The 14,449-nt window shown below is 38.1% G+C and overlaps 1 protein-coding gene and 1 long non-coding RNA gene across 4 annotated transcripts; both read right to left on the reverse strand.

The window, feature by feature from the left end:
- Positions 1–428: 428 nt before the first annotated feature.
- Positions 429–1,161, reverse strand: LOC125666221 (ATP-dependent DNA helicase RecQ-like). Its single transcript, XM_048899329.2, has 2 exons — positions 997–1,161; positions 429–886 (listed from the first exon to the last, which is right to left on the reverse strand). The coding sequence occupies exons 1-2, from the start codon at positions 1,115–1,117 to the stop codon at positions 429–431; spliced, it is 579 nt and encodes a 192-aa protein (XP_048755286.2). The 5' UTR covers positions 1,118–1,161.
- Positions 1,162–6,236: 5,075 nt separating this feature from the next.
- On the reverse strand, positions 6,237–13,856 carry LOC125665720 (uncharacterized). Of its 3 annotated transcripts, none has more exons than XR_007366329.2 (3): positions 13,715–13,856; positions 8,215–8,316; positions 6,237–7,133 (listed from the first exon to the last, which is right to left on the reverse strand). It is a non-coding gene; the product is annotated as an uncharacterized LOC125665720 (long non-coding RNA). The 3 variants fall into 3 exon arrangements; XR_007366328.2 differs by lacking the exon at positions 13,715–13,856 and adding an exon at positions 13,290–13,703; XR_007366330.2 differs by lacking the exon at positions 13,715–13,856 and adding an exon at positions 13,148–13,703.
- Positions 13,857–14,449: the final 593 nt, after the last annotated feature.

Raw genomic sequence — 14,449 nt, forward strand, 5'->3', positions numbered from 1 at the left:
GCTGAAGATTCTTTCTGATTTAAGGGCAGTTAGACCATTTCAGTGTGTCTTGGGACGAGAACTTGATAAATTCAACAATATAATAGCTCCAGCTGATATGCTTCACCCAGATCAGTATGAAGCTTGGATCAAACATCATCAAAATGCTCTGACATTTGAAGCAGGAAAATAAGGTAGGACTACAATACTATATATATATTTCAAATGTATTGCATGTCAAACACGAAGCATCACGTACAAGTATAGCACACGTGTTTCCAATCAGCCAATCAAAGCAGGAATATTCATAATTGATAGAAAAGAATACAGTTATCAATGTCAGATATCATCATAGGATGAAGCACATCAAGTGAAACAGTTCTGAGGTATAAGTAGTCAAAAGCAACAATTTACATGTGTATGCATGTAAGTGAATGCAGTGTTATAAATCATATTTTGGTCAAATTTGTAATGCTAAACAATGCCTCAGCAATGACAATTGGAATTCTGTACATTTGCGATAAAGATTCCACACTTTCTACAAATTCATAAGTCTCACTTATAAACATAATGTGCTGATCACTAAGAACCAATCTACTGATATCAGAAGAATCAGATTCTCTGTATGCTCGAAGGAAATCATACACAATTTTTCTATCTTCAAGTTTTGGCAAGAAGTACTTTACAGACTTTGAGATGTTCAAACATACATCACAACAGAGCTGAGCATGGGTTATTGGGGAATTAAAATATTCTGAAATAAGCTCTCTCCTGCACATTTCCTGCTGGCAAAAGTCTTTCAAGGACTGTGGTACATGTCTCTGGGCAATGTCAGTATTGTTAAAAAACATCTTTGCCTCACATTGTCCTCCACTTCGGCCAGCTCGTCCTATTTCCTGTGTATATGCTAAAACAAGACAAACAATGTTGCAACAAAGCATTTTGTAATAACTACGTAACATACCATAGTTATTCATGTATGTTTAATACATGAATTTATAAAATGAAAGTATATACCTTCAAGAGATGATGGAACTCCAGCATGGTACACCCTCTCCACAAATCTCAAATCACTACCCATCCCTAGAGCCACAGTGGCAAATACAAGTTTGATTGGTGACTTCTCTGCACTCATCATCTGGATGATTCGTTCATTTACCTGTTGTGAAGATAAGTTCAAAGTTGAATACATGTACAAAATGATACATATATGTAGAGTGATAGATATACTCACAAGATCTCTAGATGATCCAGCATCCAACTGTCCAGCAGTAAATGATCATGTTGTGAGTTAAATCATCCAAAACAGCTATTTACAATGGCAAACTAATGTTCAAGTTCATAAAGTCTGTCAATTGCATAACCATCTTGAGAATGATTCATGTTCAATAAACATTCTGAAAAGGCTATGATAAATCTGGAAAATGAAATGTTAAATCATTTCATTTCACTAATCGATAGTATTTCTGTGACCACTGCCATAAACTTTTAACTATATACTGTGTATCTCAGTATGTACTATAATATTTTATTATTCATGATTTTAATATCTAGACACTATTGCTCACATTACATTTTTTTCCCGATTTTCTGGTGGAGATTGTATTTTTTCACGAATGGAGTATCATGTAAAACGTCCCATGGAAAATTTAAAGTCATTATGTGCCATAGAAAGTACTGGCAAACAGACAGAATGTTTACTGTAAGGCACCTGCCATATAGCAGGGAATTATTAACAGACTGCCAGTATGATAAGTGTTTAATTTCTACCCATTGTTAAAAATATTGAGTTTTACCTCTCTGGGTTGTTGTGAATGGTATTGTACAACACAAAAATGCTCTTGTGCTTTGTCACCAGGTAGAGTGAAAGATGGCCCAAGAAGTCTCTTTGACAGCTCCACACCATACGCACACCATTGTAGCTTACAGTACACAATTGTTAGAGGAAAATTCCATCCCAATGCAAATAGTTCAAGCAGTAAAGGCTTGTACACATAATTGTAAGCATCTTTTGCTGAATTGTGTCCTCCAGTAGATGGAATTCGTTTGTTTAAAAGTAAACACACATTGTTGTTAATAATGGGTATGTTTCTAATAAATACCGGATTTCTCATTCCTAAACGGGTAGTAATCTCCTTTTGGGCCTCTTTGCTTGCAGTGGCTGTACATGCAAGGAATGTGCAGGATGGCAAATGGACATGAAGGTCAGCAATAAACTTGTAATCAGGCCTGAAATCATCCCCCCATTCTATAACACAGTGTGCTTCATCTGTCACAATAAATGTTTTATCAAACAGTTTTGATACTTTAGCCAGATCTGACACACGGATGAGAATGTCTTCAGGATGTCCAATGAAATATTTGTATGTTTTATTTGCATTCATTATGCAATCCACTGTAACATGCAAAGCATGGTTGCCAAGTCTTTCTACTTCTTGTTGAATAATGACATTCAGGGGCATTAACACTATTACAACAATGTTCTGCTTACAGACACACTGCATGTAAAAAGGTAAAAGCTCAAATATAAGAGACTTACCATAACCAGTTGGAAGAACTGTCATTACATCAGATTTTGTTAATGCACGAAGGCATTCAATTTGTTTCGACCTTAAGTAGCTGACGCTCGTTCCAAATCTCTTATTGTGGTTCACTAAAGCCAACTTTTCTTTCAAGATATGATCCAATGAATCCTGAAAATTATGGTGTTTATTCATATTTATAATGCAGTTGAAGGTTACAAGTATTTAAAATTGTACCATCTGTGACAGTGTATAACTATATATATATACTGATGCAATCTCACACAGTCGCTGTGTCATTCAGTGTTTAAGATATTTTATAAGGAGAGTGGATCTCTCGATGCAATTGTATAGAATATTTAATATAAAGCACAAACAAACAATTATAACACCTATATATATATCAGGGAAGTCGTTGTGGCCGAGTGGACTTGCGCACTGGTTTGACAGTCTTGCTAGGCGGTGGGTGCCGCAGGTCGCTGGTTGGACCCCGGGCTGGGGCAACAATTTTCAGTACCTAGTTGTGATTATTTAGTGCTTTATATATATATATATATATCTATATTTACAATAAACTTTCACCGCAGCAGCAGAATTGATAATTATAAGGCATAACAATGACTTCTGGATTAGAGTTAAATGTAGCTATTAAAATTTTAAATATTATTTTTTGGCCCAGAAGCTTATTTGAATGAGGTAAGCTTTGACCAAATCGAAGTCAAAAGGAGCCCAATTATACCTTAAAGCACTCTGAATTGGGTTTTTCCCTATTTCTTTGAACAGGATGAGGGTTAAACACTGTTAAAAGCGTCTAAAATTAGGCCTACGTAGACGACGAGTAAATTCGGACTATGGAGGGTCGATTTCCACTATTATATGCGTGAACAATAAACGTTTTTGGTATCAATCGAGAGTAAAATGATGAGGCTTTCCATTTATATATCGTTTTGAATTAGTTCACCCCTAGAACTGAAGTTATCGGTGTCAAATTCAATAGAGGGGTTAGTGTTGAATGTTTGTTTACATTAAATAATGTCGGTTAAACAAATCAATAAGCAATTGTACGTGTATAATTATTCATATATGGAGCAAATACACCCTCGTGAATCGATTTCAGTGAAAGAAAAGGCTTGTAAAATGTTATGGTGTTCAAAAATTAATATTTCCTGTGTGCCCGAGAAATTCTCGGTTCGACCTACCATTGCAGCAGACAGTTTTCAAGATGGCGTCAGCTGCTGCCTGACCCCTATAATAAATGCAGAGGGGTCTCGGGAACCTGACTAGCCAAACGTCAGAAGGAAGACTCAGGATTTTTAAAATCTTAAATCCCGAGCCCGATATCTTTAAAAGGTTTGTGAATAGAGGAAACGCGGAAGAATACATCATCATTATACCTTACTTCAGTTTACTCATAAAATTATAATTTCATTGCGTGCGCTAAAGCGCACTTATAAAATGTCCAATTGTGTTTTGAATGACATACTAGATAAGTATAATATGATACGATGCCAATGAATCGATATTTAATATATACTTTGTCCGTCTCTGCCACAGCTTGGACATATTGATAATATCTTATAGATCTGATAACATGAACATTCCTGCACCTGCTAGATCAGAAGCAGTTTCAATTTGATTATTCAACTAATTAATTAATTTAACACCCCACCCACCCCATCTTCCCCCTCCTCCGACACTGCATGTTTTTAGAGAAAAGAAAACACGTAACGGAAAAGAATATAAAAATTAGACTGACGGTGTAGCTAAGATCACAGGCAATTGTATCGTTTGGGTTCCAATTTACTACCAAAGAGTACAGTTTTAGAGCAATTTCGAACTCAAGCGATAGAATCACCTGTGGCTAAGATAACACCTAAAATCGTGGAAATGTGGTTTAAATTTTTTAGGAATTTGTTTTCAGGCGGTAAAAGAATTTTATCTTCAAATTCTGCACCATAAATTGATTAATCTAATTTAAATGTTTGTATAAAAGCTTACAATGCGTTTTAGACAAGAATCTTGTAATTTCTGCATTGACAGAGGTGTTGGCGATCAGCGACACCTATGGGTAGAGAATAGAAAGAACGCACAGGGGTTCTCCCTTCTCGTAGCAAAACGTCTTTATCGTATCTCTCTATATATAATACAGTGTACATGTGTACCTACAACAAGGAGTGTGGTATGTACAAAACTGTGCGAACTTTCACTTGGCATAACCCGATCCCAAATGAGGCACACCGGTGAATTCCGGAGTGACTTCCCGTTCTCTCTTCATTTTTATTGCTCGACTCGTTTTTATTGATTGACTCGCCTTAATTTAATCTGCCCAGTGTTAAATAAACCTACGACTCCTCCAACTTCCTTTTTTCCTTGAGTTTTGACCTTGAATTTTCGAGTCGTACCTTTATTGCTTTGTTTCAGATTATTTCACGTAACTAAATCGTCTAAACAGTCATTCATTCCGAGTACCTTTTTTTTTGTTGATTTGTTTTAATTTGATTTGTTCAGTGTTAATTACAATATAATTTAATGTACGACTTATCTAATCAGGCTCACGGTGGATCATGTGACTGGTCAACGGGGGAATGCTACTCCTACTACGCATCTGATCCCACATATATTATATGGTATATCCAGGGCTCCGTGTTTCCCCCTCTCCTAATTTTGTATTTTTATAGAATTTATGATCACTGTACATTATCATCACGTGTTCATTAATCACTGTTCGTTATCTTCACTTGTTCATTAATCACTGTACATTATCTTCACGTGTTCATTAATCACTGTACATTATCTTCACGTGTTCATTGATCACTGTACATTATCTTCGCGTGTTCATTGATGTACCTCAGGACTGTAAGAATCTAAGATAGAATTACGCTTCTCGATTGCATGATGCTATATTTCTGCCATAACATTATATGAACCTGTCAGATCATTAAATCATTATGTGGACTTGTCTGATCATTATGTGAACCTGTGACGTCAGATCATTATGTGAACTTGTCAGATCATTATGTGAACCTGTGACGTCAGATCATTATGTGGACTTGTCAGATCATTATGTGAACCTGTGACGTCAGATCATTTTGTGGACTTGCCAGGTCATTAATTATCTGAGTAGTAATGACCGATTGTGGTAGCTCAGTGGTAGAGCGTTCGCTTCGTAACCGGGATGTCATAAGTTCCAGTCGCCCTCGTGGCACAGCCGCGTCAAACTAAGACAAAAACATAGGCAGTGATTGATCCTTCGCCAGAGGCTCGGCATTTAGAAGTGAGGAACACGGGTCTTTCAGATATTGCCTTAATTAAAAACGGAGGTTCCGTGTCGCGGCAGGCGTTGGCACGTTACAGAAACCCCACTGCTACGATGCGTAAGCGCTAAGCATAGGTCTAAATTTGTGGCACTTCGTCTATAACTGGTGACGTCTCAATATGACTAAAAAAATTCTCAAGGGGACGTAAAACAAACAGCCAATCATCTGACTAGTAATGCCAGAAATATGTCACCATAATACGACTGAAAGATGTATCGTTGTCATGCGTGCGTAGGCTTATTTGATTGGTTAGATTGACGTTGTGACGTCAGCATGGTTATTGTGTCATTGCCCTACAACGCAATTAATGGAATTTTCTTTTTCATAGGAAAACCAAGGTGGAAATGAATAAATTGACGTCGTTTGTTGACTTCAAATTCCTTTTAGAAAAAAACATTTATATCGTTAAATACTATTCTAAATTTTAAAGACAATTTAATGAATATTCCAACGTGAATATATATGCGACATGATACATTGGTATATTCTATTAATTGAAAAAAAATGATAAATACATATATTGAAGAAAACTTCACAACGAGACATATAAAATATATTCGAGTGAACCAAGCCCAAAAGTATCGGTTAGTTACAGTTTCGATAAATAGACCAAACTGGTTATCACAATACATGTAAATGAAACAGATATCAGAAGGCCTACGCCTTTGTCAAAACTGCGCGGATGTCGCGATATATTAGTCGTTGCTATACATGAATATTAACCAGAGGATCGGCAGCTTCGTCCTAACTGGTCGTGATATATTATTTCTGTCCAAACTACTCAATGGTGTATTAACCAGAGATCACGTGATACACAGCTTTGTACAAGCCGGTTGTCACGATATCGAGATGTGAAGATCGACAGCTTTGTCCAAACTGGTTGTCACGATTTTGCATAGAAAAAGCATGACGTTGTGCAGTTAAGTTTGTTTTTATCTCGCATGAATAAATCTGAGGAAGAAAAAGCAACACAGAACCATTTTACTCCACAAGGAAGATGGACTCGAGGCCTGGGCGCCGTTGGGAGAGCGATAAAGGCAGGCTTTGTAGATGAATCCATCCACTCGTAAACATTTATGTTCCGGGTCACAACAGTGTGTGTTGTTAGAGCAAGGGTCCCAGTAGGAAGCACAGCACTTTTTGTTGGATCCGCACATCAGTCGGTCCTCACAGTGATACCTGTACAGGCAGTACTGCCCGATAAAACTCTGCTTGCAGCGATGGTGTGTGCCGGGGTTCTTTAATACGCAATGTTCACTGCAGCAGTCAGAGTTCACAGAACACTCGTCGTTTGCCCATTTACACTGGGGCAGACCTACAAAACAGACATATCACACCACCATTATAAAGGTATACTATATACAGGGTTATTTTCGCCCTGTTTTATTTTCGTTTTTCTACACTTGCTGACGGTTCCGCTCTGTTTTAAATTGACCCACAAACAGTTGTGTTAAAAGAGATATAATGAAAAGAACAGTTTCGTCCAGTCTTAAATTCACCCACTGAAAACAAGGGCGAAAGGGACAAAAATAAAACGGGGCGAATATTTCCCTGTTTACAGTACCAAAAAATCCAAAAACAGTTGAACTTTGATATCTCGAACATTGATATATGTATCTCGAATACCATGGATATGTCGAAGTGAGCTGGAAGTTGGAAGTCTAAACTACATTTTCTTTATGTATTTTAACCTCAATATTTCAATCCCTAGGATATATCAGAGAGGTGTTTTTTTCAAGACTCTATGGAGTTCAACATAGCAAGGTTTGACTGTATCGGCATTGTTGCGGAATATAACCCACTAACTTAAGTGAATATATTTTGATGGGAAAACAAACTTGCACCCAAATCAAGGATCATTGCAAATCTGGATACGGGATGGGGATGGTGTCTTTACTGACTTTCTAAGTAGAAAACATCACACGTTTAGGTCAATTCTAATGATAAAAATAATTCGTAAAGGACAGAAATAGCTACTACACTTACTAGTGATTGTCATTCCGTATTACAGTCCTTTAAGATGATTGCTACAGAGGTGGAGATAGGAAAGTTTACTTAGAATTAGCCTGGTGGTTCTGGAGAAGAAGTCGAAAATGCTTAAGATTGTTTTTAATGTTTACAGACTGCACGCCAGACGGATGCCGGACAAAAAGGTGTTCAGAAAAGCTCACTTCAGCTTATAGGTGATGTAAGTTAACAGCTGGGGAAACTAATATTAAAAACATCATACAACTTTAGTGCAGTGTGGAGTAATCGTGAAAGGACGTCGTTCTGATTAAAATCAGATCTTTGATCCGCAACGTTATGTGTAGTGACATAACAATAATGGAGCGGATCAAAGATCTTATCTTAATCAGATTGGAAAGGGCGTTAATTACATGTAACAGCCGACTTACTTAGGATAGTCTGTCCGTAAAAGATCAGTGCACTGCACAAGAAAAGGAAAACGCCTACAGCATCCATGGTGCTATCTGTCACTGCTAATTCATACTACTGCCCTGAAATATATACAAAAGACTGTACATGTATATTTAATGAAGCATGTATTTCATCAATTCAACTACAATATCGGAACTGACACAGCTGCATGGCAGTCAAGCCGATGTGTAGAGTGACCACCCACCCCCGAAGGCCAGCACTAAATCAAGAACATGCTCCACGGATGAGTCCTCTCTAGAGTGAGCTCTCCCCCTGGAGGAAAACCTAGAGCGGTACAACCCCCGGGGAACTCCCCGAATATCCTTTCCCCGCACGATCCCGCTCTAGAATTAAATATCCCCCGGGGAAAATGTACTCTAATTAGAGCAATACAACCCCCGGAGAACTCATGTTATAGAGCAGCATCGCCCCCAGAAGGGGGGGGGGGTATAATTTGATGACTTACTACAGGCGTGGTGGAGTGGACTTTTCTCCACACCAAATTAATATATTACTACGGGGTGTGCTAAGGCTATCGTTTCAGGTCACCTGAAGCACTTGTAACTTTCTGTTGCTGCCCATCAGTCGTCCGTCGTCATCATTTCAATAGTCGCAACTTCTTGTAAAAATCATTGTAACATTGTCATACACGGCTTCCTAGGGAAGGGAAGGGGAAGGAGGGGGTGTCAAAATATTTGACAAAACCGCTGTATCTTATTCATAATGAAAGGCGCATGGGGAGGTTGAATGAGTCACACTAGGGGATCGGAGTGTATATCGGAGAAAATATTTTCAAAACTATCTTTCGCAATTCAACGCAGTAATTGTGTTTGCAATTAAACGCATAAACTATTCACATACATGTAGTTATTTAAAATCGCAATACATTCTTTCGCTATAAAATGATCCCACCAAAAGAAATGTGGTAGGAATAAGCCTCCGCAGTCGCCTGACACATATACATTTTTCACACCCCATCAGTTAATCTGTGACAATCGGATTAAATTCCCATGGGAAAAACGTTATTATGGATCCGCCAATGAGGCACTAAATTCCCTAGATCCCCTAGGAATGCCTGTTAATGGATTGGTAGTATTGATTTCTGTCGAGTGCTATGCAATCCATTTCACAATTCAACATCGAGTAAGAACATCAGGAAAGAAGAGAAAATATTGGACTCCGTGGGATCTCTCTGTCGGGAGCATTAAATCACGGGCTTATAGGGCTTCATGAACATTCGCATCACTAAACCAAGGCGCAATACAGAAAAGCGCTAAAACCGCCAGTCACCGGCTTCTTCCACTAAAATGAATCGGTGTAAAGGGAAGGCCGCCTTGATCTAGAAACAAGTTTTTCAATTATTCATGTGGATTTTATTTGAATTTCGCTGAAAAAATCGTGGGAAATTCTCCAAAAGGTACGCTTTTGCGCCCCTTTTTTGAGACTGCTTAATGTGAACTTGTTCTTTGTCCGTTTGTCTGCCTAGCACAGATCAATAACCTCTAAAGACTGCATGACAATATTTCATTATTTTCAAAGTCATTTTCATCAAGGTTATACATTTTTTATATCTAATCAAAATGCTTCATAGAATTAAATCAAAACCATGTACAGTACACCTACTTACTAGCTATGAGAGTAATGTTACAATGTCCATGTCGAAAGTTTAACACCCCCCCCCCCCCCAGTCCTGTGGGGATCCGGGTTAGAATCACAGGGGCTAAGTCCGTTTTAGGGCCTGAACTCTGTGATACCATACATATATTTATGGTATCACAGAGTTAGGACCCAAAATTGGCTTATTCAACGTGGTTCGAATAGGTCCTCAGTATCCCTTGCTTGTCGTAAGAGGCGACTAAATGGGGCGGTCCTTCGGAAAAGACCGCTAAAACCGAGGCCCCGTGTCACAACAGGTGTGGCACGATAAATTTCCTTCCCTGCTCAAAGGCCGTAAGCGCCAAGCATAGGCCTAATTTTGCAGCCCTTCACCGGCAAAGGTGACGTCTCCATGAGTTTAATATTCTCGAGCGGGACGCTAAACAATATACCCCCTCCCAGACAGCATCAATTTTCTGAGACACATCTGAAGACACTAATTAGTAGCTATATATAGCGTGATAGCTGGTAAGACCATTCAAAATAATTTGTACGTTTAACGTCAGGTCGGGCTTAGGAACCCTGAGAGAGAGAGAGAGAGAGAGAGAGAGAGAGAGAGAGAGAGAGAATAATAAACAGAAATAAACATTCATTCACAATGCCCTATCAATAAAACGTGTCAAACTTTTACAAGTTAACCTTATATAGACTAGTTTTCTGTTTCAATCATATCATAATCCATCAAAATCCTTGAAATGTTGAGGCATACACACCCCATGCCTCAAATGATGAGCCATTACTAGTGTATCAGGGTGTCAAGCCACTTTTGGTCTGAAAAATATAGGATTATAGGATTTTTTTTTTTTTTTTTTTTTTTTTTTTTTTTTTGCAGTTTATAGGGCAAATATAGGGATTTTTACAGCAGATGTATACGAATAAATAAGGTTTCTATTAAAGAATTTGTATAACAGTTTATTGTTTCTGTATAAAAATCTAGCAAGCATAGTATCTTACTGGAAAAGAAATAATATTAAACATAAACAAAGACAAAATCCTTTCAGATGTGGACAGTTTTCCATCCAACAGACAGTTCTTATACAATCATCATACTAGTTATTCTCTTCATAACAATCTAATTAAATATCAACCCTGCATCAGCTCCTGGATTTTTTTGGGGGAGGTTGGGTTATCATTTTTGAAAATAGGACTGGCATTTATATCTATCTATCTATATATATAAAGCACTAAATAATCACAACTAGGTACTGAAAATTTTCGCCCCAGCCCGGGGACGAACCAGCGACGTACGGCACCCACCGCCTAGCAAGATTGTCAAACCAGTGCGTAATTGGGATTTTAATGACTTTTACGGAAAATATAGGAACCTTCAAGTTTATAGGAAAATATAGGAATAAATAGGGACTTGACAATCTGGTGTATGCTCCCTATTTATGTTGAAATATTATAATTATATATATATATATATATAGAGAGAGAGAGAGAGAGAGAGAGAGAGAGATATGATAAAATGTGTAAAGTGAGGACAATTTTTAACCATTTGACAGAAGTTGTGAGGACAAAATTATATCCCCAGTCACGTCCCCATAAACGTGATCCACAGCATGTGAAAAATGTAGATACAAAATATTAGATTAGTGAGGACAAGTGGTGCGGGGACATATTCTCACTAATACTCTCTCTCAAAACCATTTTTTCACAATTCGAAAGAGAGTATTAGATAAACTTTTATAGGTGTCCGTATAGCTATACCTAACACAGTACAATTTTTGCCTTTACAATAAGATATCCGTGTTTTCTTTTCTAAACATTGTGAGGACGTCCTCTTTTAACAGGTTTCATCGTCCTAAGAGAGAGAGAGGGGGGGCGGGGAGGGAGAGAGGTGAAGAAATTAAGAGGACTCATTCTGAATCATTCCGGGCTTTGAGTGCAAAAAGTTGCAATGTTTTTGTAAATTTCAACATTCGGTATGAGCGCATGCTTGCTCAGGGTTCATACCTCTATAGAAGAAAGATAGTCTTTATCCGAATCATCTTACCTGAGCAAGCATGCATTCACTTTACAAGTGAAACTTTTATTTCGATTTTTATCTGCATGATCACGAGGTCGCATTTAAATTGCAGGGAAATTAGATTCCGTTTGATCTAGTTCCTTATAATGATTTGCCTAGAAATAGTGTAGCGCCGACGAGCGGCAGCGGTTTTAATCCCAAAGATAATTAAGTATACTTTAATTTAAAACGAACTAAATCTTTAATGGGGGAAAATCAATTGTAGAGATCACGAAATGAAACATCTGCTGTGCCTTTTATTTGTCTTGCACAAACTCGTAAATCCTACATCGTATGCAGTGTTAATATCTATCAAGGCTATTATTTTCATATATATCTTAAAACGTGAATTGGAAAGAAAAATATAAATGGAAGGACCTGTTCATAAATGTACTTCTCTATTTTTTTTTATTCCCATTGAATGTCAAAAATGTCTATCAACTGTTACTAGTCTTTCTGAAAAATTATAAAAATTTGCACCTGATTTTTTTTTTTTAATTTTCTGAAGAAATATGCAATGATTTGCACTCTTGTGGGAAGGCATGCATACGATTGACCAACTGTAGTTAGGCCAAGTAAAATTAATTAGTAGATTATCATTCCCGCCCGCCCCTCGAAAATCGCCCCGCCCCGATTTTTTTTATTTTTCAAAATTACGATTTCCGGATATTTTTATGTCCGGTCCGGTATCGTAAACGTACTTTGTTTCACCTTGCCTTTTAGAAACCCAAATACACATGTAATTATGATTTATAAAGCCTTTTCTCAATGAGAGAAGGCATTTTCGAGGTCAAGAATACCATGGCGAAAAAATAAAAAATAAAATCCTCCCACCCGCCCCATTTTTTTGTGAAGTTTGAATGATAATCTACAAATTAATTTTACTTGGCCTTACATAGTTAGGAAAATTGAAACCTGAATTTGTTGATTATACAGGTAGAGGGCCACGACAGCTGTGCCACGCAATCGTCGTAAAAATGACTGCAAATATAATTTAAACTGGCGAAAACAGACACGCCAAACACAACAATAAAACACGAATTTATAGATGTATGCTAAACCCCCAGAGCTTCATGGGGTACTTTGCAAACCTCCGGATTTTTCGAGAGTTTCGCTTCTTCCATCCTTTCCCCAGGTATCGCAAGAATCGCCGACAATGACAGATGTTACATAAATGATGGCCTAGTTTTGGTAATGAATGATTTAGACCCCCATACGACATTTCATAATATATGTAATTGACTTACCTTTATTATGACATGGGTTTGATAACCCCAGCAGAAATATAACGCATTTATTGATTCCTTATTATATTACCCAACTGCATGCATGCTTCGTAATTCTATTTTTTTTAAACGACTTATAAATTATACACTGTAGCATGCGTACCCCGTGGTCGTGCGCCTAACAAGCTGTACCGGCTCAGACTCTACACGTGCGTGTTCCAAACGTGTGTACACACGCCCGTCTCATCCTGTCGTCAAAGGTTAGATCAATTGCCTAGTCATGTAGATATTGAAACTGTAATACATTCGGTAACCATCATTTCAAAAATTCTGAAACACTCTAAAGATGAGGTATTAACTCATTCGATTATATCTATATAGCTAAATGCATGTTAGTTTCCGTGCGATGTCCTTCTATGTACACGTGCAGCGCTTTCCCGAAAACCCCACTTTTACACTGAAAAAGATGCTAGCGCTTTCCGTCTCACAACCAAATTGATTTTATGTCGGATTTGAAGTTACAATAATCAGAAACACATGCAACGTCTCTGCTATAGTAGGTCTCCGGGTCTTTAAATGGAGTCTTACCGAGGTATAACCACACGTCAACTCCAAATTACACTTGGTCTGAAAGATCTATGTCCTGAGCTTTACATTTCACGACAAAAATCAAATCACTCCCGCATTGTTGCTATCTCGCTAACTCTTGCTTCGTAGAAAATAAACCGCATTAATCTCAGCCTTTCTAAAACACTCGATAAATCAATAAACCCTTTCTCCTCTCTCTCTCTTTCTCTCTACCTGAATATATTATCCCTAAACTTCCCATCTTTACAATCGCTCTTGTAGTGTCTAAATATACAGAGAGACTGTCGCCAGATTTCAGTCCCTATTAGATGGTTGCTGGTGGCGTCGCCAAGCCCAAGACGCGTGAAATCTGGACGATATCCTTGTTGGGACCTCTTTACTCGAAAACTGGATCATTTTGTAAATCTAAAGGTCTATCTCTGAATCAGAACTTAATTCGTCCTATCTCTGCCCTGCCCCATTCCTTCCCGCCACCTTTATCCATCTCTTTTATCACCCCCCCCCCCGGGACCTTGTGGATTAAGCCCCTAGACGCGTGAAATCCGGATGATATCCTTGTGGGGCCTCTATACTCGAAAACTGGATCATTTGGTAAATTTCAGGCCTTTATTGTAAGTCATCTCCCCCCCCCCACCCACCCCCTCCTCTACACTTTTATCCGTCTCTTTCATCACCCCCCCCCCCCTCTCCCGAAAGGACTCAAGAATATTTTCTTTAATTCGCAATTAGTATGAG

Source organism: Ostrea edulis, chromosome 10, assembly GCF_947568905.1.
Source record: "Ostrea edulis chromosome 10, xbOstEdul1.1, whole genome shotgun sequence".
NCBI classification, from domain to species: Eukaryota; Metazoa; Mollusca; class Bivalvia; order Ostreida; family Ostreidae; genus Ostrea; species Ostrea edulis.